At 37.3% G+C, this 27,963-nt stretch overlaps 2 protein-coding genes and 1 non-coding gene across 3 annotated transcripts in view; 1 reads left to right on the forward strand and 2 right to left on the reverse strand.

Moving 5' to 3' along the window:
• Nucleotides 1-7,266, reverse strand: part of LOC139971492 (glycogen phosphorylase-like) — a 53,633-nt gene extending 46,367 nt beyond the window's left edge. The window contains exon 1 of the mRNA XM_071978022.1: nt 6,895-7,266. Coding sequence (XP_071834123.1) covers nt 6,895-7,140 — 246 coding nt within the window. The 5' untranslated portion in view covers nt 7,141-7,266. The remainder of the gene's footprint in view (nt 1-6,894) is intronic.
• Nucleotides 7,267-9,730: 2,464 nt separating this feature from the next.
• Trnal-uag (transfer RNA leucine (anticodon UAG)) lies at nt 9,731-9,812 on the forward strand. The gene has a single exon. It is a non-coding gene; the product is annotated as a tRNA-Leu (tRNA).
• A 2,590-nt stretch (nt 9,813-12,402) lies between these two features.
• LOC139971497 (protein jagged-1a-like) overlaps nt 12,403-27,963 on the reverse strand; it is a 29,345-nt gene continuing 13,784 nt past the window's right edge. The window contains exons 10-25 of the mRNA XM_071978038.1: nt 27,533-27,646; nt 26,647-26,693; nt 26,099-26,272; nt 25,401-25,551; nt 24,534-24,701; nt 22,090-22,203; nt 21,498-21,611; nt 20,997-21,110; nt 20,378-20,494; nt 19,937-20,050; nt 19,243-19,356; nt 18,119-18,255; nt 16,935-17,228; nt 16,054-16,182; nt 15,229-15,385; nt 12,403-14,453 (exon numbers count right to left, since the gene is read on the reverse strand). Of these exons, the coding sequence (XP_071834139.1) occupies nt 14,026-14,453; nt 15,229-15,385; nt 16,054-16,182; nt 16,935-17,228; nt 18,119-18,255; nt 19,243-19,356; nt 19,937-20,050; nt 20,378-20,494; nt 20,997-21,110; nt 21,498-21,611; nt 22,090-22,203; nt 24,534-24,701; nt 25,401-25,551; nt 26,099-26,272; nt 26,647-26,693; nt 27,533-27,646 (2,486 nt within the window). The 3' untranslated portion in view covers nt 12,403-14,025. The remainder of the gene's footprint in view (nt 14,454-15,228; nt 15,386-16,053; nt 16,183-16,934; nt 17,229-18,118; nt 18,256-19,242; nt 19,357-19,936; nt 20,051-20,377; nt 20,495-20,996; nt 21,111-21,497; nt 21,612-22,089; nt 22,204-24,533; nt 24,702-25,400; nt 25,552-26,098; nt 26,273-26,646; nt 26,694-27,532; nt 27,647-27,963) is intronic.

Consider the following 27,963-nt stretch of genomic DNA (forward strand, 5'->3'; position numbering starts at 1 on the left):
ACACTAAAGCAGTTTGTCAGCAAATATCGCAATAAGAACAGGTTCTCACAATGCTACTGTACACTAGCACTGTGCTGTGTTAAAAATTGGCAAGCATCTGCTCCAGTTAGATTCATGCATTTCCTTGTCAATTGTACGCTTGTTATGAAGTGCAATATTCAGTTCAATGTGCAGAATATGTGCCTGCAGGCTGCTATCAATTAGGCTAAAGCCTAGCCTAGAATGTTGAACGTCCTTATACAGAAAACTCTTGCATACTGATCGTCACACCGCTAGGAGGTGTAACAACCATTGTTTGAATGTTTGCTTTTACTAGTGCATGTTTGCTTTTATTAGTGCTTGTAGCTGTAGTAGCCTCGTAGATTCATTCAAAAGTTTTTGAATTACTATGGATGATTTTAAGAAACGTAGATTGAAACTTGTTCACAGCTTTTATTTGGTAGATGTTTTACACTGTTAAGACACGAAAGAACAAATAAAGACAGTGCACCATGGAGAAAGATTTGTTTCGAATATTTCTGCAATGTAAAAATGACAGTGATAAGTTCATATCTGTAACCGAGTAATGGCAGTAATCGCCAGAAGAGCTATGCGATTAATCGACTACAAAAAACTAGGCATTCTGGTTTTGTGAAAACAACCTGAGCTGTAACTAGACTCAAGCTCTCAGAGGTTACAAATAAACATATATCCAGGGTAACTCTATCGGAGCCCTATTGTTCAGTTAACGCTCTCTGCCAAACAATTTCTTTCTATACCTATATTGTAATACATGACCTCTTAGCAGTTAAAAGATATTATAATCTAAAATACACATCGTAGGCATATTATACTATACTGTTCTGAACGTACATCAAAGTTACTGATTTCTTATTAATTAAATACCTAGTGCAACCTATTTGTATTGTCATATTTGTATTTTATCTTGATATCATACGTCGCCCAGCGCAGAGTGTATTTTCAACAGAGTCTACACCTAGATTTGTTTTACTAGTAGAGTCTAGACTGTATCATGGAAAACTGTTGTTAACTTCTGAAGGTTATTCAGAAATGAATAATAAACCCTTTCTTGACATAGTACAGATCAGACATGTAGTGAGCTCGTACTGTACAAATAAGAACTGGCATAATTGCCTGACAAACTCGTACACATCGTTATGGAATTTGTATTTGCATACACATAGTTCAGGGCAACTGTAATGTTATTAAGAAGTAATATATATAGTTACTAGATACTACCGGTAGAATAAATACTCATATTAAATTGCAGAGTTTCTAAAGAGTCGTGAAGTTCGTGAACTCATGCCGCTACATTCATGTTTATCCACACTTGGAAAGGCCAATTCCACTCCCCCCCCCCCCCCCCATCTGCTTTATGTTCTTAAGTTTGGGTTAAGTACTGTGACTTGGGCATGACATATATTCGCACAGTATTGTAACTGTTACTGTAACCTAATTCTAATTATAACAGAAGATGGTTACAAGCATCTGGTTACTCCTGAAAAGGGGGGGTGGGGTGGGAGGATATGGTTTATAAACTGTTTACTCCCTTTATACAAATAATTCTGTGTCCCACAAGTACTGTATTGTATTGTTTCCTCTATTTATCAAACCCTACATTATACCTATTTCCTTCGTGGTGCACCTTTGCATGGAAAACTGCTCACATTATTGAGTAACTGTTATTTCCTTGTTCAGTTGAATAAAGATTTAGGGTTCCACAAGATTGTAGCAAATTTAGACCAAATGCAAAGTTTGCAAACTATGAAAGATTATCAAATTCATATATTTGTAACATCATCCTTTTCGGAGTGTAGATGACATTAATATCAAAAAAGAACATAACCAGAGGAAGGTTGTTTTGGCAAAGACTAAAATGTCAGAATGTAATAAAGTTCAATGCTAATGGAAATAGATACACAAGGAATGAGTTAATTGTAGTGTGCTCGCTAGTTTTCCACTTCTACTTGCATTATTTGTTTAATAAAGCATTTCCTCAAATCACACAACAGATTAAAGTTGACTGACAATGTTCATTGTTCACTGCATACTTTCATTTTGTCCAGTAGCCTGGTGAATTATAAAAAAGAACATATATCCTATTATTCCAGTGGCAACCTTGCTACATGAGGTGCATGCTAAAGATATCATACCCCTTACTGTATAGTGTATACAGCATGTCCAGCAGCCATGTGAATGTAAACTTATCACATACTGTCAGGGCTTGACATAAGCCTCAAAAAGGGCACAGCAGAAAATGTCATTGGTAAGTTCCAATGGTGAAGGGCATCAAGGCTATTGGAAAGGGCATGACGGCAAAAATGAAAATGAGGAAGGGTACTGGCGGTATAAGTGTCTAATCAGACCATTTCATTACAGGCACAGTAAAAAATACAAGTACTGTATCAGACTACAAACTGTTATTTTTCCAGAACAAAGCCTATTTACAGTTTTATGTACAGTAGAGTGAAAATCAAGTTGCTAATAATCATGGCAGCGAATAAGAACAAACTTTTCAAAACTTCTTAAATTTTTGTATATTTTGCGAATCATGACTGATGGAATGTCGAAAATGCCTCTTGATATAATTTAGGTCTATAGTGTATTGGTATTCTGAAACGAAACATTTGTTTCTTCATATTTTTGTGTTAATGAACCTAATACTACCCTATCTTTGTCAGTGTATGGTGCAGTGAAGCCTAACCAACTCAGCAATTCCATGCATGCTTTGTCAGCAATAGGTTTGGCACAGTGAAGCCTAACCAACTCAGCAGTTCCATGCACGCTTTGTCAGCAATAGGTTTTTACCAAACTGACATTTTGTGTAAATGGATTTGATTTTCTGCATATAAGCTCTAAATGTGTCTCTTGTCGTTACCTAAATGGATTTTAATAGCGTGAACTCTGAATAAAGTGGTTACAACTTGTTAAACATTTTGTTTATTGTAGTAAATTAGGGCTCTAATAGTTGAGGTTCAGATGGGGATTTTCCAAATGTTTATTTTGAGGCGGAGTACACCACTTGGGCTGCTAGTACTTGACTGTTTAGGTTGCTTGCGTATCCAAGCAGTCATGATATGGATGTTTAACAAACTTTTTTAATTGGTTTAGAAATGAATATTTAACACAACATGTTTATGAATGCTTTTAGAACACATTAGGTACTGCGTAAGCTCGACTATACCCTGTGATAAATGGTAACATTAGATTTTAAATGACCACCTTCGCTGTATGTTTATAAATGGAAGGAATGCTCCGTGGAATTCGTGAACAACCTGCGTTCAAAGTCAATGGGATATTCCTTAGTGATATCACTTGCATACAGTTAACTAATTGAAGAAGTCCCATTGACTGAATGTGTGAAAGTAGAAAGATCGTAGTTTTTGCGAAGGACGAATCAAACAAAATTTCTCCAAGATTGGTGATTTACTCTATAGTGTAGCTTAGTGTAATACTTGTCATGTGCAGCACTGACAGATGACCAAACAAACATGGCATTGCAGCAAATTTTGCCGTCAGCTGTATGTATTTTTCAGGGCACCTCAGCAAATATCAAGGGCACAACGGCTACTTGCCGTCGGTTATATCAGGCCTGTACTGTAGCTACTGTATATTCTTAGAAGCCATTGGTCATTCTGTTAATCATCTGTCTTTTACTATTGGCTAATGTATGTTTTTACGCCTTACAGCTTAGAACAGGTTTTCATATCAACATATGTACAATTTTTGACATGGCAATTAGCCAAAATATCACCATTATCTCATAGAAGACAGTGTACAATCAGGATGATATAAAAGTTGGCAAGTTTAAATTCAACAAAAGTTGTTCAAAGGCACACATAGACAGTTACATGATATTAATTATTATACCTATCCATCACCCCACCCCCCTCCCCTTTTCCATAAACTCATAGCATTATATCAAATATATATCCTAAACTTCTGGATTCAGCTAAATGGTAAGTGAAGTCCAAATTGACAGTTTTATAGTGCCAAGAATGTAAGCATGCCCATGTAACCGAAATCCCAGATCTTTAGATTAAGGTTTATAAATTTGGCCATATAAAGCCAGATATAACTGGATATGTAGTGAATCCAGATAAAGTTTTATCAGGCCCAGATATGGATGCCATAAAATTTAAACCAGATAAAATTTTATATCCATGGGCCATATAAAACTTCATTTATATTAAGCTATATTTGCCCAATGTTTTATTTGGCCAGATATAAATGCAAGATCTGGGTCAGATCTGGCCCAGATTGATATTCCAGATCTGGCCCTGATCTGGAGTCTTATACTCGGCCCAGATCTGGGATTTCGGTAAGTGTGTGCATGTACAGAGCTGCCATGCAGGAATGGAGTGGAAACATGTTTGAACAGGGGTTGTGGTGGAAGTGTTATAGCCATGGCTCCAACTGATAGGCATTACACCTCAACAATATTAAGGCAGCGATTTTGAATCAGGTCAAGAGAAGCTGGTTCCTGGTTAGGATTTTATCCAGGAGAGTAATGATAGAGCCCCAAGGGATGGACACTCTAACCACAACAACTTGCCATGCCGTTTTTCCTGTTACAGCACAAAAAGCAATTTGAATTGTATTTTTGTGTGATAACTTGGAAAGGAAACAATAGTGCCAGTGAGCTTGGACCAATGATGGGCCTTTTGTTTCATGACCACTCTCAGTCTCACTAGCCAATGTTAATTACAGAAATTAGCAAACAATGACATGGAAAATTAGAAAGAATACCTTTTGACTTTAATTTGCAATCTGATTAAATATTTTCAAACTTTCTCAACATTAAACTTGAATAATGAAAGACTTCTTCTTGATGCAGCCACTCATTGCCAAACATTTGGAAATCTCGCCGTAGCCACTCGACTTTGGGGGTCTTTTCGTGTGGCAAGTAGGGTTGGGCAATATATCCAAAATAACTATTGTCGCGATAATTTTTTTTCAAGACGATATTTTTGGAGGATTGAACAAATGACGATAATTTCTTGTAAAAGAAATTTGAAATATGTAGAATAAAAAATTCTCCGTTTTATGTGTAAATGTTATTCTAGCATTCCATGGTTAAGAAAGTTGAAAAGAAATATTTTATCAACTTCATTTACTGACTTTTGAACTTCGTAAAAACCCGTTCTTTACAACATTGACTGTATAGAGAACAAAACTCAAACAAAAACAAAATTACCAACTGTGTACGAAAAGTAAGTTGGTACACCTTTCTAATTTTACGAAAGATCGAGCAAAATACTTTCGAAAAATTCACGCGAAACTGGCATATAGTGCTAAATTCAACAAGTGTCATGTAAACAAGGCTCTAGTACACCCATTTATGAATAAAACAGAAGACCACATTTGGTGTAAAGCGGGGGAAAGAAAGTATTTTCTAGAATTTCCACAAAAAAAATAATAATAATATCCTACCATCGTTAAGTGTATAGTAAATAGCCTAACCACTTCGTCGGTTACGGATCTCAGGTAACAACAAAAACACAACTAATTGTATTTTGCGAAGTTGACGATTTCTACAAGGACATGGAAACAATATTTAACATTAAGTTAATCACGCCTGGTGGCCTAAAACATGGAATTACAAGGTTTACTTTCATAAAGATGGCCATACTGTAGCTATTAGGGCCTTGATATCGTGCTACAGTATGTCTGTATGGTATAGACTGTGTCTCATGTATCATGGGGAATAGATTGTTTTCTTCATGCGGAGGAGTCGGTTGGCTTGAGGTGTGTTTTACTTACCTTAATGTTACAAGGATATTTACCTACTTTCCTTGAACGTCTAAGATAATATTTCGCATAACTTTATGGATCCTTTACTGACTGACCTAATTAATTCTAGAGTGGAGCCAAAAAAGTTTACTCCATGAAAAGTTTTTTGGAACCGTGCCAAAAATGTTAACAAACAGGTGTTAGACAGGGGGGTTGTTTTGCAAGGTACCTGAGAAAATTTGAAGCACATTGTAGCCTACCGTGATATTTATGTACGGTTAAACACTGCAGTTGTAAACTGATTGTTAGGCAGTCTAGAAACGGGGCTTTGCGGAGCGTAGTTCGTTTCATAATATCGACAGTTTTGTAAGTTAAACTTTATCAAGATTGTAAGACAGATTAATTCTCTTTTCATTTTATCACATAATATTGCTACTCTAACTTGTCATTTTAAAACTTTCATTAGTTTCGTGACAATTTAAATTCATAAAGTTAGTCAGTATTTTGAATCCTCAATTGCGATTTTTTTATCGCCAGACACGCAAAAATACTTAACTTTTCCGGGGGCCTTCGCCCCTGGACCCCCAAGGGGTTCCAACCCTTGACCCCCCCTAAGGCGGGCCCTGAACCCCACGCCATTATGCTTGGTGTGTTTGCTGCGCGAAAACACCGGTGGGAAATCGGCAGTTGTTTTTAGTGTGTTCGCGAACACACTAAAAACAACAAGAAAAAATTATCGTAATTATCGAAATATCGCGATAATTTTTGAACTATTTATCGTGACATTAAAAAGCAAATATCGCCCAACCCTAGTGGCAAGGTATTCTATAATTGCTCCCAGAACGAACCTGGAGGCCTTGGTGCCTACTTTAAAGATTACTTAAGCTAGAACTTAGCTCTAAAGTTTCTATTCTAGTGTGATACATAGGCCTAACCTCAGTCTAAGTTCAGTCCAGCGTGAACTGATTTGTGCTAGACTTCATGCAAATTACAGATAACAGTGAGACTAAGTTGAGCCATGTATGATGTAGCGTTTAACGTACGCCTAAGGTTAGGTTAGGCGGGATGTCATAAAATGGTGTCCCTGCTATCTTCCATATATAATTGTATAGATGGATGTCTAAATAGCCTGGATGATTAATGATAAAAAAGAATAAACACCTTTGGATCATTTTCGTAGTAATACTGCTGTGTTCTAATCCAGCGGCTAACGAGATGATCCCGTACAGTATGGGCCAATGCAATGTAGTAATCCCGTTGGGTAGCGACATTACGATCCTTGACTAGGGTGTAATGCAAGTGTCGATTGAAGCTCTTTTTGATTGTCGTAACATCCTCTACTTGGGCAATTCCACGTACACTGATCTGCTTCAGTTTCTCCTTGTCTGTTTTAGGTTTCGATGCCATTTTTGTTCAGTATTTTAAAGCAGCGCGGAAAAGGAGAACTAAATTCCCAGGGTACGTGCAGTACAGAGCAGCTATCCTTGCCTCACACAAACAGCACACACGGAAGATGCACGCACACACATAAAACAGCGCTCAAGCTGTCTTGACCTCACGTACCTAAGCAGCCGAAAATTCGTGACGTATGCGTGATGGAGGACTTCCTAGGTCAACGACCAAATTACTGTTTACATATTCTAGCCATGTGACATGACTATGGAGGTGTGGCTGGTGCACTGGCAATAGCCACACGGCTTTTAATGAAATCATGATCGAGCTGTGGGGAAAGAGAGATATGATTGGGGGAGGAGAGGACGGGGGGGGGGGGGTGGGGGAGGGCAATAGAAGGAATGAAAATGAAAATAGCATGTGAAAAAAGGCGGTTGAAGTTCTCACAACTGTATAAACTATAATGTGTTACATGTCGACTTCCAGTATAGGCTCACCGGGATGAGCATAGCCTTTAAAAGAAGAAAATAATTTTATATATTTACCAATAAGGTTTTATGTTGGTCAATATTACTCAATTATTTGCTTCCGCTTTGTTGAATGCTCAAATTGTCAAAATTATTTGGCGGCGGGCAATCAGTTATAACCATGGTTTTAGTACTATAGGGTTTTAACGGTACCTAGTTACCTAATCCAGCAATAACTTTCTCAGTGTAATAATTAAGGTCTGTAACGTACCAAGGGTCGTGATGACTATGTAATCAACAAGATCTCAGAAATCAGACTTATTTGAAACCTGGATCAAGATATTGAAATTGTAGCTCTTGCTGAAAAAGCCTGCCAGTTTACATGAAGTTATAAAAAACGCCCGGCACGGTATTAAACTAAATCAAGTTGCTTTAATTGTATTTTCAAACAATTTGCATATGATCTTCGGCTGGTGAAGAGACCTAGACCTTCGAACCGGTTTTGGATTTGCTTTTTTTATAAACAAAACCCAATGTAACACAACGAAACTACACCAAGTCGATTTCATCATAGGGAGCTGATGTCCAAGTAGTGCTGAGCTCATGATGGTTCAGTTCCTGGACGTTCTCTATCAGTCCATGTGCTAAACGCGTTGGCGATATCCCGGAAAGCCAACTGTGACATTTGAGCCGGGGTTGGGGCTGATGTCAAGTATAGCCTGAGGGCTGACTGTGTAATCGTACAGCGAAGGAATTTACCAAAGCGATGGGGACCATATATAAGCCAGTGTGATTTGGGGACTTCCCCGCACGGTGGCCCAATTCAATTTTTTTTCTATCGAATTATGGATTTTTATCTCGAATTGTCTCTCAATATTTTGACTAATTACTTTTCAAACGATGAAATATAGCACTCAGAATTTCAACTTGCTTCCCCTTTATTTTGCCCCCCCCCCCTTTATTTTGACTTTTTCTTTTATCATATAAATTTCGACTTTTTACCTCCCAACTCATTTTGACTATGTTGCTATCTGTCATTACTTGAGAATTATTTTTCAAAAATTCAAATAGTTGTATCGAACTGTTTCTTTTTTATTTAAAACTGTCGAATATTTTCTCGAAATTATTATTCTATATATCGAAAATATCTCTATTTTTTTTTTTTTTTTAGAAAAGAATGGATTAATGAGAATTAAAAAAAAATTTAAAATTTAAAAATTAAAAAAAAAAAATGTTTCCGGTTTGATTGCCTGGCACTCGTCAGTATGAGTATACATGTTTTAAATTGAACATTTAAGAGACAAAAAGAGAGGAGAAATGTTAGTGACCTTCCATTAAGGACGTCCGAGTGCAAAAAGTAATAGTGTGTAAGGTGGGGGTGGATGAGAGGTGGAAAGGAAAGCAATACAGTAGTGTCGGGAGTCCCCTCATATACAAATTGACGTCCACGTGCCCGAGATGGTACTTTCCCCGATTTGTTCAGACGAAGTTGACAGCGTGTTAGATATGGAATGTAACCTGACCCTCTCGAGAAATATGGATATAATGTAGCCATCGAATTCATTTCGACAGTATGCCTATATAGTTTAGGCTATTGCCATAGAAATTAAACAGGGCCTACTTCGATTTCTATGGTTACGGCAAGTTTTTTTTTCTGCACATTTGTGAAAGTGATGGCGTACTTTCGGAACTACAAAAGCGAAAGCCAGTTGTTTTGACTCAGCGGGGAGTGAAATAGAGCAAAACCGCGGAGAATCGGTTGTGTAGGGTCTTGACATGGTAATTCACATGTATTGTAGGTGGAAAATGTCTTGAGCTTGAAGGAAATGTCCTTTTTAATGCAAATTATACTGCATACCGATCCATTGTTCTCATTGCGTATACGACCTATCGAAATAAACATAAACGGTGCTATTGAAAGTGTACAGTGTACCTAATACGCGACAAAGACAAAAATATATGCTCAAGCTTTACATTTCTAAGGAAAAACAACGTTTAAGATCATATTTAATCTGATTGTTACGATTCTTTAATCCACGAATAAACAAACGGAACAATTGCAGTCTAAGCTAACCCGGGTTTCAATACAAGAAAGACCGCATGAACGGGATCATTTGTGGCTCTCTATAACTTCATGAGGTAGCGTGGCCGAGTGGTCTAAGGCGCTGGTTTTAGGCACCAGTCATTTCGATGGCGTGGGTTCGAATCCCATCGCTGCCAAGTTTCTTTTGCCGACTCGTGATGTTTTAATTCTCCTTATTTAAGTCTCAAAAAGGTTACTGCTGTATGTTTGTGTACCCAATTACTAAACACTAACTAGGAAATATTTTTACAAAATATACACTTCGTTGTGAAGAATATATGCTCGGGACTGGTGGCAAGTTTCCGCGGGAGCTTTTCCAAGAGAATATCCTTTTGTAGATGCTACTGTGGCCCAGATGGGACTTTCAACACTTGATCACAAAATGTCGACTATTTTTAGACGGTTTGGCTGTTTCCTCAAAGTTTCGTCTGTTTTCTCGAGATTAAACTTTGCCTCGGACGGAATGATAAACTATAACTAGTAGGCCTATGCTAACATTTCTATTGTTCCCCTCATTATTTATCCCAACATTTCCATTTAGTTTCAACTTTGTTTCAGTTGTGAAGATCGTTCCGTCTGCAAATATGTTTTCCATGATAAGACCTGCATTGCCCAAACCCAAGCTACCCTCTCTCCACCCCGGGAATAAATAAATAAAAACAACATTCTATGGCTGAATGAAGTTCTAAGTATGTCTTTCCCCTATTTATGGAAAAAAATCTACATTTTTCGATTAATTTAGGTAGGGGCATGAACGTTTATGGAAGGGCGTCCGGCCTGGGCCCAGTCCAACACTTCCCGACTGAACGTAAAACATCCGTCGACTGATTTTTTTACACCTACGCTGCCGGAGGTAGGGCTCACCCCCACCCCCCGGCCCATCCAATCAGCCTATGATATTTTCTCTTTTTCAAAGCATAATTTGATCTTCGCGTTTCACTGTTACAACAACAGTAAACCAAATATCCTATGTTTGGCCGCATCAAGTACCTTTTGTATATGACGCAGATCGCGGAAAGACATACAAAAGCAGGTGCTAGAGAGATCTTTCATTTAGCACCCCTCCCCCCTTTCCCTTTCTGGTGAACGATTGAAGTCAAAGAATGCCTTATAACTAATCTTTAGTTGTAACCTGACATTTGCCACAATTCATGTTCACAGAGCTCAAGGGCGTAGGAACCGGGGGGCCCCCAGTGAAAAATGTGGAGGGGTGGAAGTATCATTCCGCCCCCCCGCTTCGCAAGTCAGAAAACCCCTTTTTCATTTCCAAATGAGAAAAAAAATCTCATTTGGAGCACCAAATTGCATCTAAGGCCTGGTGAAAATACAAAATTAAGTTTACAAAATGGAGTGGGTGTTGAAGTGTGCTATATTGCACCAAATTGCATCTGAGGCTACCTGGAAATGCAAAAAAATTCCAAAGGGGAGCGGGACATCCCCTCCCCTTAGACCCCTCCCCCAGGCCGGCCATCAGTCTTCAGCCCCCCACTCAAAAGTACCCACTGACAGAGCTCATAAAATCTAAATTGATCAGACCAAACACCTGAATCCGGAAGTTCTGGTAATTCATTTTTGAAATTGCAAATCCTTTAATCCAAGTATTGATGGAATTTGTTAATTTAATGTCTTTATCTATCTATTTATTCATTGAACTGGTTTACGACATTGACTCAGTGAAGGGAGGAATAAACAATCTAATTATTTTTAGTTATTTTACTGTCATCACATTTGTACTACTTAATATTTATTTTGAGTACTTTTGAGTACTGAGGCTGTATTTGCTTAAAAAAAAGAAATTAAGAATATCATTTGCTGCCACTCAGAAAAGTTAAATAAATAAATAAATAAAATGAAATGCAAACATTTTCAGAGAAGACATGATACAGGTTACATTCAAATTTAAAGATACAATATTTATTTACATTTAAAAAAAATGACACATTCACAAAGCTCCATATTGCACAGAAAAAAAAACATATTATGCAAAGAAACATAATTATGAAATAAATTTGATGACCAAATAACCCACCCCCCACCCAGTCCCTTCTCCCAATCCTTCAAGAACTGATACATGTTCTGCAAGTACATCTTCAACAATAATTCCAGTCCTCTTCTCAAATGTATGCTGGTCACCTTGATAAACAAACTTCTATTATCACACACATTATCACATAACAAACAGCAGAAAATTTAACAAGGCAAACCCATGTCTGAAGCAGACTGTTATCAATGATACTTTATATCAAAAGTGGGCGACAAAACACCTCAAATAGCACCTTATGTTATCAAAGTTTACTGGTTTGAGACCAAATAAATAGGAATTATTTTTTTCTTGCTTTTCACTTCACAATTTATTATCACAGTTACGCTAAACGTAAGGGATATCTCGGATGGAATATTATTGTATTTCCATGAACAAAGGACACACCTCTGTTCATGGACTATACATGGACAGGTCCCACCTGCTCTCGACAATTTCCTCGTTCACAACCATGCCATTCACAGTTATAACACACAGCACATACAAATTTTACGCCCAAATCGCATTCACACAAGTGTAGGAAAATACAGCCTTCGACATCGTACAAGCATCACATGGAACTCTTTGCTGCTTAATATCAGGTCACAACCTTCCCCAAATTCGTTTAAATGCAAATTAAAGCAATTTTACTTCAACTTATATTGAGATTGAGGTTCCTCTTTCTTTCTTTTCTTTTTCTTCATTTCTTCTCTTCTTTTTCTTAGTTCTTTTCTTAATTCTTTTTGTAAGTTATTTGTGTACTCTATGTACAGGGAGTGTATCACTTGATAAGACCACAAGGGTTTCCTGATACACTTCCTTGCACATTCCATGACTCTCTGTATTCACTACATATGTTGTGAATAAACAAATAAATAAACAAAACGAAACTTCCTTCTGATGTATCCTTCTCAAAGAACAACATTCCTTACGGATATTTCCCGGCGAGGCCAGGTGTGGATGAGTGGGTGCACTTTAACTACTAGTCTTCACGAAAAGAAACCTCAACCAATGGAGCTGACCTTAAAATATGGTACTTATTGACTAGTGAAGAGGAGAACTGACTTATAGGCCAACAGCTTTCTCACATCATGATATATGAACACTATGGTTTCCTTTTTGTGCTGCACACATGTGGTTATGTTTTAACACAAGAAACCAAAAATCTAAAAACTCAGAGGACATTTTTAAGCTTCCTGGTGGGTAGTTACATGCTTTTACACTATGCAGGTCCAACACAAGGGGGAAGGGAGAGTGGGGGTGGGGAAAGGGGGTGGGTTGGCAGATCAGCATAGCCCCATTTGAGAATTAAGTACTACAGTGATTACCGTCTTGTCAGTAGATGTCCATTCTAGCTTTCTGTGTTGAACCTGAGGTATGAAATTGATGTAGTGTTTGCCTAAAGGTGCAGAACATTCCAAACTATCCCTGTATGCTTTTCTGATCTTTTTTTTTGGCGGGGTGGCAAAAGAATGAACTTAAGCCATTTGAAATATCCCTGTAAACACAGTTAAGAGACCGTAGTTTCTACAGTTGGTTGCCAGCAAGAAGACTGCACCAAGAATAAGTTTACTAGATTGCAATCCAACCACAACCAACCATTAATGTTGCAAATCTTCACCTGGGTTTAATCATGACAACGTCAAGGTTTAAAAGTGATGTGTTCCTAAGATAAGCTGAGCCTTAGCCTGGATGATGTCATTGTTGAACTAATCATGATATTTCCTGGTGATCAGTAAACCTATTGCACAAACAGTAGATGGAAGGAGTATGATCATCAGCATCCAGATTCCGAAAAGACCATTTCATGGAAAACATCGTGTTTTACTTTCTAAATTCCTGTTGAATACTCCATCTAACATACAAGGTACTTCCAGGATGGAGTCCTAATGTGTCTTCAGTCCTAATGTGTCTTCAGTCTTAACGTCTCTTCAGTCTTAACGTATCATTAGTCTTAACATGTCTTCAGTCTTAACGTGTCTTGTCTTAATTTGTCTTAAGTCTTAACGTGTCTTCAGTATTAAGGTGTCTTCAGTCTTAATGTGTCTTCAGTCTTAATGTGTCTTCAGTCTTACTGTGTCTACAGTCTTAATGTGTCCTCAGTCTTAATGTGTCCTCAGTCTTTATGTGTCTGCAGTCTTAATGTATCCTCAGTCAGTCTTAATGTGTCTTCAGCCTTGTTGTGTCTTCAGTGTTAAATTTATCCTCAGTCTTAATGTGTCTTCAGTCTTATTGTCACTTCAGGTGAGAGATTTTTAACATCCTCAGAATCACAAGAGCCCTGGAAGAACTGTTTTTCATCAAGAAAATAATTGATTCTTTCATTTTCTTCAAGTCTTTTCTAAGTTCTTCATTGAAATGTAACATTCACCTTCCACCTTTGCGGTAGGTTTAATTTTAAGTTTCTCGAGAAAGTACTTGGCTACTTCCAGGTCGTTCTCGGAGTGGGAATAATTCTTGGTCTGTTCAGAAGACGCGAACGTACAACTCTCGGCAGCGGCAGCAGCTGCTGCACCTTGCATCTTGACGTAATCGTTAAACCTGGGTAACGTCGACTCGTAGATTCCTGATTGCTCGGACCTGGATGGAGCGTGGACGTAAATGTTTTCTGATGCCGACTGCTCCGATGAGGGGAAGGGCGGCGGAGCTGGAGGAATCTGGCTGCTGGGTTTACGGATCAGTCTCCGCAGGCCGATGCCGAGACAGGCGATGCTAGAGATCACTAACAGCACCACCATGTAAAGTGTCAGCCATAACCCTGGAGAGTAATAGTTATAAGAGTAACAAACATGAAAATGTGATTATGACTCAGAGGGCAATAGAAACGACTTAAAGTTTCGTCATCTGCCTGAGTCACGTAATGTAATGTTTACAAATAATGCTTTCTTCATCTAACATTCAAGCAGGCAATCAGCAGTTTTTTTTTGTACTGTTACATTGTTATTCCAAAGATTCAAAAGATTGAATTCTCCACAATTTGCTGTTACCATACTTTGTATTATTAAAGACAAAAGATACAGAACATGAAAACATCATTTTGATATTTTAGTCCATCAAGACTGCACACTCCGAATGATGAAATTAAGCGTCGTTTTCCAAATGAAATAGTCAACAAAACCGAGAAGTTGTAGGTTAAAAACCTATCTGCATGCGATTAAATGGTACATAAATTCTAGCTAAGAAGAGCAACACAGTTCTAAAGCCACAGATCTCATGTTCATAACTCAAGGATGATTCAAATATAATTTCGAATATCACATGTTTTTGTCAGAATGACAAAGAGTAACGACACAAAAACAAAACTGGATCTTTAGCAATTTTGCATTAGAATTTGGTCAGTGTACTTGTTGCAAATGCCTTAACAAACTGATTTCATTATTTCGCTTTACTAGTGTCAATGCATTATTCTTTTATAAAAACTTTCCTCTGGTTAGCAAACTCCTGAATACAATAATCTTGGAACAGTTCATGAGAAGGTAAAAATTGAAAATATGTATAGTCTTTTGAGAAGTTTCATAACGAACATGTAATACCTGTCTTGATGTTGTCACTTCTTGTCACTCCGATGATCCGTTCGATCCTGATGATCGCAGATAGCAGGGATCCCTCTTGGAATTCCTCGTCCAGATCCAACATAAAGGAATCGACCACGTGGTCAGCAAACTCGTGGGTCATCTGTTGGTCAGAGCCCTATCCGCACAGAGTAGAGTATTTTTATTTTAACAGTTGGAAAATTCTTTAAATGCTTAGTAGCGCTCTACACAGTACCTTCACCGAATGCTGTAAAGCACTTACAGAAACAGTATGAACAGTTCTGAAGCAAACAGAAATAGGATATTCATACTGCTCATACACAGGGGTGGCAGAAAAAAGATCCCTCTGGGGGAGGGGTTGAGGGGGGACACACACCTCGAGGAGCAGTGGAACATGTTACCATACTACAAGTGCTTTAAAGTGTCACACGAAAATACAGGTTATTAAAATTGTCCCACCTGGGGTGGTTTTATATAAAACACTACTGCATGTTCATAGCCAGAGCTGAGCTAATTATCAAATGAAAAGGATCAATAGATATTATTTTCTGCTCACAAGTTTTATTTCAAACTTTGCAGAATAAAATAGATGCTGAACAAGAACGAATTCAACAACTGTGTCTTTAAAGATACAATAGCCATATCGTACCAGTAATGTCAACAAATGCAGAACTTGCAGAAGCGCAGTGGTAGGGTTGAGGGCAGACTACCATGCATAATTTGCAATTCTGAGGGGAACTCATCACAATTTTGAAACATTTAAGTGGACTAAACTTTGCCCTCTTACCCTCTCCAACCAATTAATCATAAATAATTAAATCTTACCATCGTTACTTTGATGGTATCCCTGGATGCAGATTTGATGCATGTAATGGAGAGAGGGTGTAACTCTGTGAGCTCTTGAAGTCTCCTTAATTGCTGAATAGTACTACATACACTATGAACTGTCACTCCCTGTTAAAACAATATGAAGAGAGTTAGAGAAAATGACACACATCTTTCTGAAGCTGGTTCGGGGCAGCGAAATGCACGTTTATTCTTGTCTGTGCAAATAACAGGTTATGGCTCTGAATTTGAAGTTATCCATTCAGTTTTCTGAGCTGTTTGCTAAATAATACCAGTTTGTTAAATAGCTAATTGTAACAGACACTTATTACATTAATCGTTTGAAATGGGAGAAAAGTCAAAGCAAGTCTCTTATTACCCCGGTTGGATTGCTCCATTCACTTATGAGAGGTAGTTTACGGCAATAAAGTTGTTTATCATCCTGGAATTATTTTGAGAGGACACTTCACTACCCTAACTTATTTTAATTCCTTTGAAATAATGCTGGTAAAGACAATTTTAGGCAATTGCAGTAGTCAGGTATTTTTATTGACGGAAAACATCTTTGTTGCTGTAAAATACCCCTAATAAATAAATGGAATAATCCAACCAGGGAAATAAGAGACTTGATCCCAAAGGAGATCAAAGGATATATTTATGTCAGACAAACCAAAAATAGAAGTTCTGGCATAAGTTAACACTAATTTGCATGCACGATTTTGCAGTATATTCTGATTATAAATGGTTCTTCCTGAAAACGTCAGGTTCTCGAATCTACAAGTTTCTTATTCAAGCGGCACTGTGTGGAAACATCATAATAATAATAACAATACATCAATAAAAAGAACATGGGATATTTTCCAAAAACAAACTGAGCTTACCAATGGTAGATTCCTCAGAGAAAATGTCACCATCAAAACCACACACCCACTCTCCCTGCTACTGCAAGGTGGGTCCCCATTGGCAACGTCTGACACCCCTCTGCTTATATCCGTGAGCAAGAGACAGACTCCCCAGGGGTCACAGGGCGGGGTGAAGCAGTCAGGTTCGGGTACTGGATGGCAGATTTTTCCTTCTGGGCAAGTCTTTGTGGGTAGCACAGAGGGTACAGAATAATTCTCATGAGTCGGATAAGAGGCGGAGCTGGTCAAACAGGCATCCACTCCACAGACCATCTGAAAAAAAGAGGAGATGCTGAGTTATGAATACGCAAATTAAAGTTTAAAGGTATTTTGATCAATTAATCATTTCAAATTTCTGCACTGTATTTTTGAAAGTGCTTCTTTCTTTCAACAATTCCCCTCCAATTCAGTGCAAAACATGACATATTTACAGAAGAATTAGAATACCGGCTCAGAGTGTCTGACCCCCCCCTCCCCCATTGGACCCCAGATGGATCAGAATCCCAGGTCAAGGCCCACCTCGAAGGATGAGCCTCTTTACAATCTTAACTTGGTTATATGGAGTTATAATATGCAATGTTCCATAAACTAAGCTACCTCTGTTCATGTTTTATTTAAGTTTATATTTTTTCTGTGTGTGAAGTTGGAAATCGGGTGTGTTTTGGTGGTTTGATTTAAACTGGTTTTAATGAAGTTGTTTCAAGACACTCTGTGAGATGTAGTAATCAGAAGCTGGGGGTAGACTCTCATTGGTAGGATGCTACCAGAATCGCAACTCTACATCCATTCAGCTGGCTCACATAAGGGGAGCCTGTGGTTTGATTTATACTGGTTGTAATGAAGTTCATTCAAGACATTCCTGGACTGCGCAATACTGAAGTTAAGTATTTTTTATATAGAGTGATCAGATGCTGGAGGTAGACTCTTATTGGTAGGATGCTACCAGGATCACCACTCTACATCAATTAAGCTGGCTTAAATAGGGGGGGGGGGCTGTTTGTAATTTTCTGAACACTTACCAAAACTAGAATTCATTTTTACAAGTCAGTACCCATCAATGATCATTGCACCGATAGGATTATCTGCACAGATTACCGCATGATTTGCTATTTTTTCTTGAATTCACAAAACAATAACAACAACACTGTCACCTGTGGTATTACCTTACTACAGGTGGTGACTCCTCTGTTGCATCGACACTTGTTACAATCCATATTCCAGGATGCGCCATCTGCCATCACCACACCATCCACTTCACACGAGGTACCAAACGATGGAGGTGCTACCTGATGACCAAACACTGCTCCGAGCAAAATAACAAAACAAAAAAACATAACTTCCATGTCATGATTCCTAATAGAATTCATAATTAATTTTTGTTACAGTGACTATGTAGACTGTTATGCAATCATGGCAAAGTGGCTGACACGGTAGCATATCGACTGAAATAAAACTTAACCTGTATATTGTTTTTAATAGTGTCTTGTTTGTTTTTTTTTCTTCATTTTAGCCTACCTCTGAAAGATCCTGCTAGTATCAAAATGTCAATCCCTCTAACGTTTGAGTAATTGGAAAAGTGTCCAAGTGATTATTCTAAATATTCCACATCTTGCTACAACCCTCAATATTATATTAGTCACAAGAGATTTTTTAGAGATTCTTACAAATATCAACAAAACTGTATAATATCCGGTTTTTTATCGTCCAAGTTTTGTAACTACAGTATTGGTGCAAGTTGGGGAAAGTACCAGGGATTGTTGCGGGAAATTACCCCCCAGAGAAAATATTTTTGCATGACCCTCTAGTTAAATTGCAGGAATCCCACAATAGCGTGTCCTCATGCGAACCCTGATTACAATAGCAATGACAGACAAGAATAAAGATAATCAGCATGAAACAAGTGACAGCAACTCCCAGAAGAAGAAAAAACACCACATGAAAAAAAATAATGTAACAAAGACAAAATTCAACAGTCTTTCAAAACTGTTTTCGTTAGTGTTTTCTAAATTTCAAGTTGAAAAAGATTCACTAGTGTGTTGTACTAGTGGTAATAATAAGGTTTCACATATAAATAAATTTCCTTGAAATGGCATAGCATGCGTGAACAACCGTGTCTCTTGACATTTTGAAAAAGATTCACTAGTGTGTTGAACTAGTGGTAATAATAATGTTTCACATATACATTAATTTCCTTGAAATGGCAAGGCATGTGAACAATTGTGTCTCTTGACATTTTGATGGAAGTCATTGATAATGAAGTTCTTTAAACTAGGGACAGATCACTGACCTAAGGAACAGGTCGAGCCTGACCGTCCAGGAGGGCAAAGGCAGGAGTAAGAATCGATCCCGTCAATACAGGTACTGCCATAGGCACAGGGATTAGAAAGACATTCATTCAAGTCTGTAGAAAAAATAACAACAAATATTCACAGGTTATTAATAAAGGGGGAGGGAAAGAAAACCAAACATAGAATTTTCAGTAGAGATGTAGTAAGATATCAAAAGCATAGTAAAGATATCAAATCATAGTAAAGATATCAAAAGCATAGTAAATATATCAAAGCATTGTAAAGATACCAAAAGCATAGTAAATATATCAAAAGCATAGTAAATATATCAGAAGCATAGTAAAGATATCCAAAGCATAGTAAAGATATCAAATCATAGTAAAGATATCAAAAGCATAGTAAAGATATCAAATCATAGTAAAAGATATCAAAAGCATAGTAAATATATCAAAGCATTGTAAAGATACCAAAAGCATAGTAAATATATCAAAAGCATAGTAAATATATCAGAAGCATAGTAAAGATATCCAAAGCATAGTAAAGATATCAAAAGCATAGTAATGATATCAAAAACATCGGTAGTGACTTCAACTTGCTTAATTTTGTCAATGATAAGGCCTTATTTTATTGGTTCTTTGTGCTCTGTTCTAACTCTCCCTCCCTCCCCTCTCTTTCTTCTCAGGTGATACTCACTGATTCTACAGTCAGGACCAGCGAAGCCCATCGGGCAGGTACACTGGAACCAGTTAAGCCCATCCACACAATGGCCTCCATTGTAGCACGGATTCAAATGGCAGTCATCGATATCTGAGAAAAATGTGCAAGCTTCGATTGTTAAAAATGTCGAAGCAATCTTTAACATTGAGTATGGTTTACAGAAATGATGGCAATTTAAACTTAATAAGTTTCTCTTTCCAGTAAACCTTTTGAGAAAATATTTCAACAAACAACCAGCAACAAATAATGGCTATCCTAGATTTTATAACCTTGACTACAATGAAGCATCTTGAATTTTGTTAAGAGGTTTATAAACTTGATGCTTAAATAGATCAAGAGTGCTTTCCCAACCCTAATAGGTCATAAGAGGCGCCTTGAAAGGCCTATGAGAATCTATGGTTTAATATATGTACTTACTGTTTGCACAATACTTCCCATCATAACCTTCTTTACAGATGCATAAATAACTATCTCCACTTGGAACACAGGTGGCTCCATTTTCACAGTTATGGCGATCACATACGTTAACAGTTTCTGGCCAAAAAATTAAACATAAAAATGGTTAAGGATAAAGAAATATAAGTCATATTTTCTTACATTATAACTAACAGAAGGCGATGCGAGTAATATATTCCAGTCTCACTCAAATAGAGTTTTACGTGATGTTACTAAAGTACTAATATTGTCAACAACTGTAGCTACATTAACATCAGTGTCATACTTGTTGCTACTCAACCCACGTTAAACAGCATTCCCCCAACCCTCCTCGCAACCCCCCCCCCCAAGTTTTTATATTTGGCCAGCAATTATGTTCCTGTGTTGAAAATTACAATGATATCATGCTTCCTAAACTGTCATGTATAGTGATATTTACTATACGTATACTTTGTTCATTTGGCATCAAAACAGTGATATATTTGAACGTCACAAAAACCTTCAGCAACTTCCTGGAAGGGGCCACAAAATAGACACATGTCTATTAAAGTAGCAGACCTTGTCAGATAAAGAATCCATTTATCAACAAGAGCATACTTACCGATTCTGCATGTAGGTCCAGAGTAACCGTCTGCACACTCACAAACAAATGAATCTGTAAACTCCAGACATGTCCCTGAATTATCACAAGTGTTGTCGCTACAGTAGAAATCCCCTAATTAGATAATAATAGCAAAGAGAAAGTTAAAGCAAATTTGCAGAAAGCATATATAACAAGCTTAAAAGCAATGGGAAACCAAACAAAGAAGGCTTCCAAACAGAAGATTGAAGTCACAGTTTGAATGTTTAAGGTCCGCTAAATCAAATAATAATAATTCAAAGAAAACTCACCATAAAAATTCTGGCAGTTCTCCAAATTTTCTAAAAGTTTTAAAATTGTAATAATCTTCCCTGATTTTCAAAACTTTGATATAAGATGACTTGAATAAAACAAGACTAAGTAAACTACTGCGTAAAATACTGCGTAAAATAATTTACAGTGTGAGTTAACTTTGAGAGACAAAAACAGCTGTATAGAAATAAACCAACGGTGTATACTCACTGGATTGACAAGATTTACCCTTGTAACCGTCGTTACAAATGCACTGGTAATCAGCGTGTAAGTCGATGCAGGAGCCACTATTCCTACACGGGTTGTTTACACATTCATTAGAATCTGAAATGAAAGAAAATAAAACAAAGAACCTTCATGGAAACTGCAGGGTGTAAAAAAAGAGTGGGCAGTTCCAATCGAGAAAGAAACAAAATGGGAAGGGTCTTCCATTTACCTTTGTATTTGAAAAAATAGCCTCCTCTCTTAAAATTAGACTGTGGCACAATTCATCAGAATTCAAGAACTTCACCTGAAGCTTCTTACTATAACATCTTACGATAGGAATTATCATAATTCTCTGTATTCTAATTAAAGGCACTTTTTTTTTTTTTTTACATTGTAATATATAGTCTGACACAGAAATAAATTTATATGGCTACAGAGCTTTTAAATTTTACAATATTGTAATGGGTATAATAGTACAAATTCAATATAATAATGTTGCAGTAACAGGGTTCTATTCCCCCCCCCAGAGCCCTCCCTCCCCTTCCCTTCCCCTAGGGGAGCTCTCCCCCAGACAGTTAGACTCAGCAGAACTCACTTATCTGACAGTATTTACCCTCCCAGCCGAGAGTGCAAACACACTGGAAGGAGGCGAGACCATCCACACATGTGCCTCCATTGTAGCAAGGGGAGCTGGCACAGTCGTTGACATCTGAAAGCAAAAAGAAAAAGATGTTAAAACACTCACAAGATGATAACAACATATATCTTTCTGGAACACCTTATAGTTTAATATATTAAACTCTTACACATTACAGTATAAGTAAGGTGAAATCAGGCACTTTGTTATTGTTAGTAAATGTCTCGACTTCATCAATACTGCAACTTTGTTCTTTAACAATTAATTATTCAGAATAATACTTTTTCCCTACATACTTGGAGCAGGGAGCTGCTACTCTAGTGTTAGAGTAGCAGCTCCCTGCTTGGAGGATAATATTGTTCATTCTAATGACACCAATATCCAATTAAGATAAACTGATAGGGCATTGCTTGCATATGGTTGCAACATCCTGACAGTTATATCTATGAAATATTTCCAAAAATAAGATTTCACTTGGTCAACAAAGCCACACTCCTAGAGTTTTCTTCCTCAGATGAACAATATTTAGTAACTAATAATTCAATAGAGATCTTAAATTTTCACCACCTCCCCCCTCGCCCCCCCCCCCAAAAAAAGGACATAATTTGTTAATCAAAAAGCAAATAAAAATAGTACTAAAACTAGTGTTCAAACGATTATGTATAACAGAAAATACCGATTACCGATTATTTTTTTCATAATCGTACCGATTCTGATTCCGATTATTTGAAAATGAGAAAATATCCCGTTTATACGAAATCGGCAATAAAGTTTGTGATAGAAACAATTATTGTTCTGATTTTCCTCTGTTTCCTTTTGCTTCGTTGTAATACAAGGCTCTTATCTATCCTTTTTTGTACCAAATTACGTCTGGAGTTACTCGGAAAGAAAAAAAAAGATTTTTTTTTTTAAATTTCCAAAATACGAAAATATGACATCCTACCTAGTCAGCACTGTGCTAAGCGAATGGCCTAACCACCTCGACGTGAATGTCACCTGTTAATGGCTTGAAATGGGCTAAGAATAGTTACTCAAAATATCCATCTCAAAAAAGTATCTCAGACAAACCATCCATCTTCAATCTTTTGTACCAAAGTGTAAATTTTAATTACATATTGCCTTCGTTCCGACATTATTTTGTACTTATTTTCAGTATTATACCGTTTATGAACAAATAGAAATGTTACGAACTTGAAGTTAAACATACCTATTTGTTACCTATTTAACTCCATTCAGGTTCAATTAGAAAATGTAAGCTTAGGCCAATCAAACTGAAAAGCAAATTGTACCATTGTAACTTGTTTAAAATGACTCTAAAATGTTACTAGATTGATGTAAAGAAATAATAACAACTAGAAACTACTCCAATATAAAATATAACATTCCCTCTATAAGACATAGCACATACCTTCCACACAAATGCCGATTTCCAGCAAATTGAAAGTTGTAAACAAAGCTACGCATTTTTTTTTTTGCAAACCGATGGTTAGGCTACATTTCCCATTGACTTAGTGTGGTTGTAAGGCTAACATGTGGTCGAAGATTGCAGTTTCCATGGATATTTTTAGTTTTTATTTGCGACACAACTAAAGCGAATAAACAGATGGCAAGGTTAGATTTCCATGCAGTTGACTTAGTGTGAAGTAAGGCTACCATGTGGTCGGAGATTTGTGGGGATTTTAGGTTATTGTCGCTGGTACTGAAATTGCTTCGTGGAGACCGTAATTTGCCAGTCACTCTGCGGGAAATTCCCGGTGATTGTGCGCGACCCTCCCGCACTGCTTCAAATTTGATGCGGGATGTGAGAACTGTTTGCGCGGTTCGCGCTAAACTGCAATTCCTAGCTAAAGCAAACGCATGTCACAATTAATTTTACACAGACACCTGATATAACGAGGGCGATTTTCTTACATTTATTTTTTTATTTTCGCACTCGCAATTGGTCTTTTAGGAGGGCTTTCTTAGCACTTGCGAGGGCCCGTTGCCCCCGCTTATTTCCGAACCTGTACAGCACATTCATTAATTCGCGAAATTGGTATTGCTGCCATGCTTACTGTGCCGAGAAATAAGAAGTCACTAACCACGAGGGAAGCAAAATCGGCGACCCTGGCAGCCTAATTTGATGAAATTACATTGTGAAAGACGTATAGAGGGTGTCTTTATTTTAATATTTCATAGTAAAAGAACAAACCTAATACATCAGTTGATATTTTCAACTTCCATATGTTTTTGAATAATCTGTATGACATAACTGGTATTCCTCGTAATTTTTACCGATTCTGATTACGATTATGCAATAATCGTACCAATTCCGATTAGGTTAATCGTTTGAACACTAACTAAAACTGAACCAGGTGACTGCAACACATTGCTATGAGATCAGAACAAGGCTTTTCACTCACTTTCATGGCAATAGACACCCACGTAACCAGTATGACAACTGCATTTAAAATCGCCGTCTTCGTTCAGACTGATACATTTGCCGTGAGGACCACAGACGGAGGAGGGCTTGATGATAAATCCACCCTGAGAATGATTGAGAGGTACCCTAACGGTACAGCTGTCCAGCACTGTAGGATGAAGACAGATATAAAATTTAAAAAAACATAAAAATGTATGTATGACCATACTAGAACAAAATGGCTTATTGATAGAGTGTGGGATTTAATAGGTAAGAGAGGGAAGTATCTTTTCGTTACAAAATGTAATTTTCGGATGAGTTACCAAAACGGTTAAAATCCAACAAAATTGCTTCGGATACAACGTGGCTGAACAAAGTTGGTAAGGATGTTAGCAAGTTTATGTATTTGTCCATTCATTCATTCATTCATTCCTTTGTCCATTCATCCATCCATTTGATCATTCATCAAATCTTTCATTCATTCATTGACTCATTAATTAATTCATTCATTGACTCACTCATTCATTCATTGAACTCATTAATTAATTCAGTCATTCCTTCATTGACTCCCTCATTCATTGACTCATTCGTTTGTTTATTCAATCGTTCCTGATGTTGCTTTGCCATCTTACATAATCTACCATCCATCCATTTACTAATCTTTCTTGACATAGAGACTCAAAAAGTTACTAAAACACTATAAAAAAATGTATAAATATTAAATCTTGCTGGCTACAAAGGACATCTTCACAAAACCACATGTATTTGATTTTGGTAAAACTGCTTCCCGTCGATCCTCCCCTACCCTCCAACCCAAATACAAAGAGAAAACATAAGAGACAAATAAAACAGGCTACTAATCTCATACCTTCACACGGTTGTTTAGAGCAGGTAGTCTTAACAGATGAGCAGTTTCTGTCATCAAATCCTTCTCGACAGGCACAGAAGTAGTCCCCATAGAGGTTGAAGCAGGATGCGCCATTCTGACACGGGTTGGGGTCACAGAGGTCATCGTCCAACTGAAGAGTTTAAATACATTTCATTTTATTTGGGTTTCTCAGGTTTTTCTTTGAGACTTTCTAGAAAAAAAGCTATAAAAACTTTGATTATAATCATCTCTTTGTATTATCTAAGATACAGTACTTATTATTTATTAGATGTTTATTTTCCCCTGTTTTTCTTGTTAGGAATGCCGGCTGCAGTTTTCGAATCAGAAAAATGTGTACAATTTTATTCCATTGTTGAAATCTTTACAAAATAATTTATTCCAAATTTTCAAGGAACATAAAGTGATAGACATTTCTACTTTGAAAATTACCCTTTTCAGGCAGCCATTTTAAATGGTAACAATGAAAACACATTTGAGCACAGAATGGCTTGTTAGTGATTTTTCATACCACTGTCAGTCGCAGAAGGCTCTAAAACACCGTAGAAGAAAACATGAAAAACTTATGTACTACAGCAGCTGCATGAAACTTATTTCCTAAATAAGGACTTGTCCTAATTCAAGGTGAATTTACTTTACTGTTAGATCTGTATTTTGAGACAGCTCTTACAATTATTTACCTGGCAATTATTCCCGGTAAATCCCTGACGACAGATACACTCGTAGCCATCGACTCTGTCCACGCACTGGCCTTTGTGCATACACGGTTCACTCTCACATTCATTGATGTTCAGTTCGCATTCCACGCCCATGAATCCTGGCTTACACACGCAGACAAAAGAATTGATCAAATCCTTCACAGAAGAGGGAGGGAAAAAAAGAAAGAAATATCTTCACATTTTGTCTCTCCAAGCAGCAGTAGAAATTACAGTACAGGGATTGTTGTAATTAGCATCAAGTCAAATTTGAGATGGATGTCTGATTGGAGTCTGTGACATTACTGCTATAAAGTCTCTTGTGCAAATATCCTTGTAAATTCTTGCTGCGACTGTGAACTCTGGGGAGAAAGGGGGGGAAGCAGGAGGTTGGGGTGCGTTGCAGTAACTTACTGGGAGTAGTTTTTTTTAATTTCCTAACAGTTGTTTTATACTGAATAATCTGACAATTTAAGAACACTGACATCCATGAAAGTTAAGCTCTTACAATTTAGAGTATAAACCAAACTTACTAGGCAGGTTGCACCATTCAGACAATGACCAGCACAGTCGTTTGCATCTATAAGATGAAATAGGAAATAGACAGAAAAGAAAATATGACAAACATCATCAAAACCAGAACATGTAAATTGTGTTGGGGTACTATACTTTCTAATAGACTCTCAACCACAAATCAACTTATGCCACATATGAATCATGTCATTTACAGGATTCTATGGGCAAAATTCCAGTATTTTCACATTAAGCCCCACCTACTCATTAATATGCATAGTCTACACTATGGAAAACAAGAGAAACAAAGTATCTTATTTGGCCCCACCCCTAATGAATATTTATATTTGCCAAAACCAATATGGTGGTCTACCAATATATATATCTCAAATATGAAGTCAAAGAAGATACAGTTTTGGGGATAACTGCAAATTTTAAGTTTCCACTTTATGTCCTATATGACCACGATGGACCTCCTGGTACCCATCAAATTTCCACATCATGCATTTCCATTGCAATCGTTGCCATAGTTACCAATCTACCACTAATCAGTTGCAACAGCCAACTGAATAAAATATCTCATCTCTTTCTTTGTACAATACATGTTTCAGGATCAGATGTATGTGTGTATGTTTGTATGTATTTTAGATTTTCCTGCAAGCAGGAACTCACGAAGAAGCCTCATTGGCTTATCAAAGCTGCAAGCTGACCGAAGTCAGTCTCTTACATTCATATTTAACGTCCATGATTATGAATTGTCAATTGTCAACAACTCTGTAACTGGACGACATAAATTAATCTTAGATGATTGGAAGGCACCAGCGTTAACCACTGAGCGAACACTTCAAGATAATAAAGACAATGGAAAGCAGATACACAAAGCATGTTATGACTATAAAGACTCACTGCGGTCACAGTTCTTCCCCGTCCATCCTGGCTGACAGTCACACAGGTAATCTCCGACCAAGTTACGGCAACGGAATGCATGGACGCAGGGCTGTCCCATGCATTCGTCTGCATCTGTGGTCAACCGAAGAAGGACAGGGTCATTCCACAACTCGGTCAGAGGTCACATAATTTGTCAAAGGATTGATATCCCTGTTAGACTCTTAAAATCAATACAACATCTTCTGTACAACTATAGTAACTGTTATCCAAACCTAGAGAAGCACTGAAGCAAATGGGCTCTTACACAACTAATAATTTTATGTACCGAATGATTCAAAGAGGTGGTTTCAGACACTTTTCAAGATTGATACAACAAAAATTGAAAGATTCACCAAAAAATGCTGAAAAATGGAAAGAAATTGCCGATGTATAAAAAAAATTTAAACATG

This window comes from Apostichopus japonicus, chromosome 8 (genome assembly GCF_037975245.1).
Source record: "Apostichopus japonicus isolate 1M-3 chromosome 8, ASM3797524v1, whole genome shotgun sequence".
NCBI classification, from domain to species: Eukaryota; Metazoa; Echinodermata; class Holothuroidea; order Aspidochirotida; family Stichopodidae; genus Apostichopus; species Apostichopus japonicus.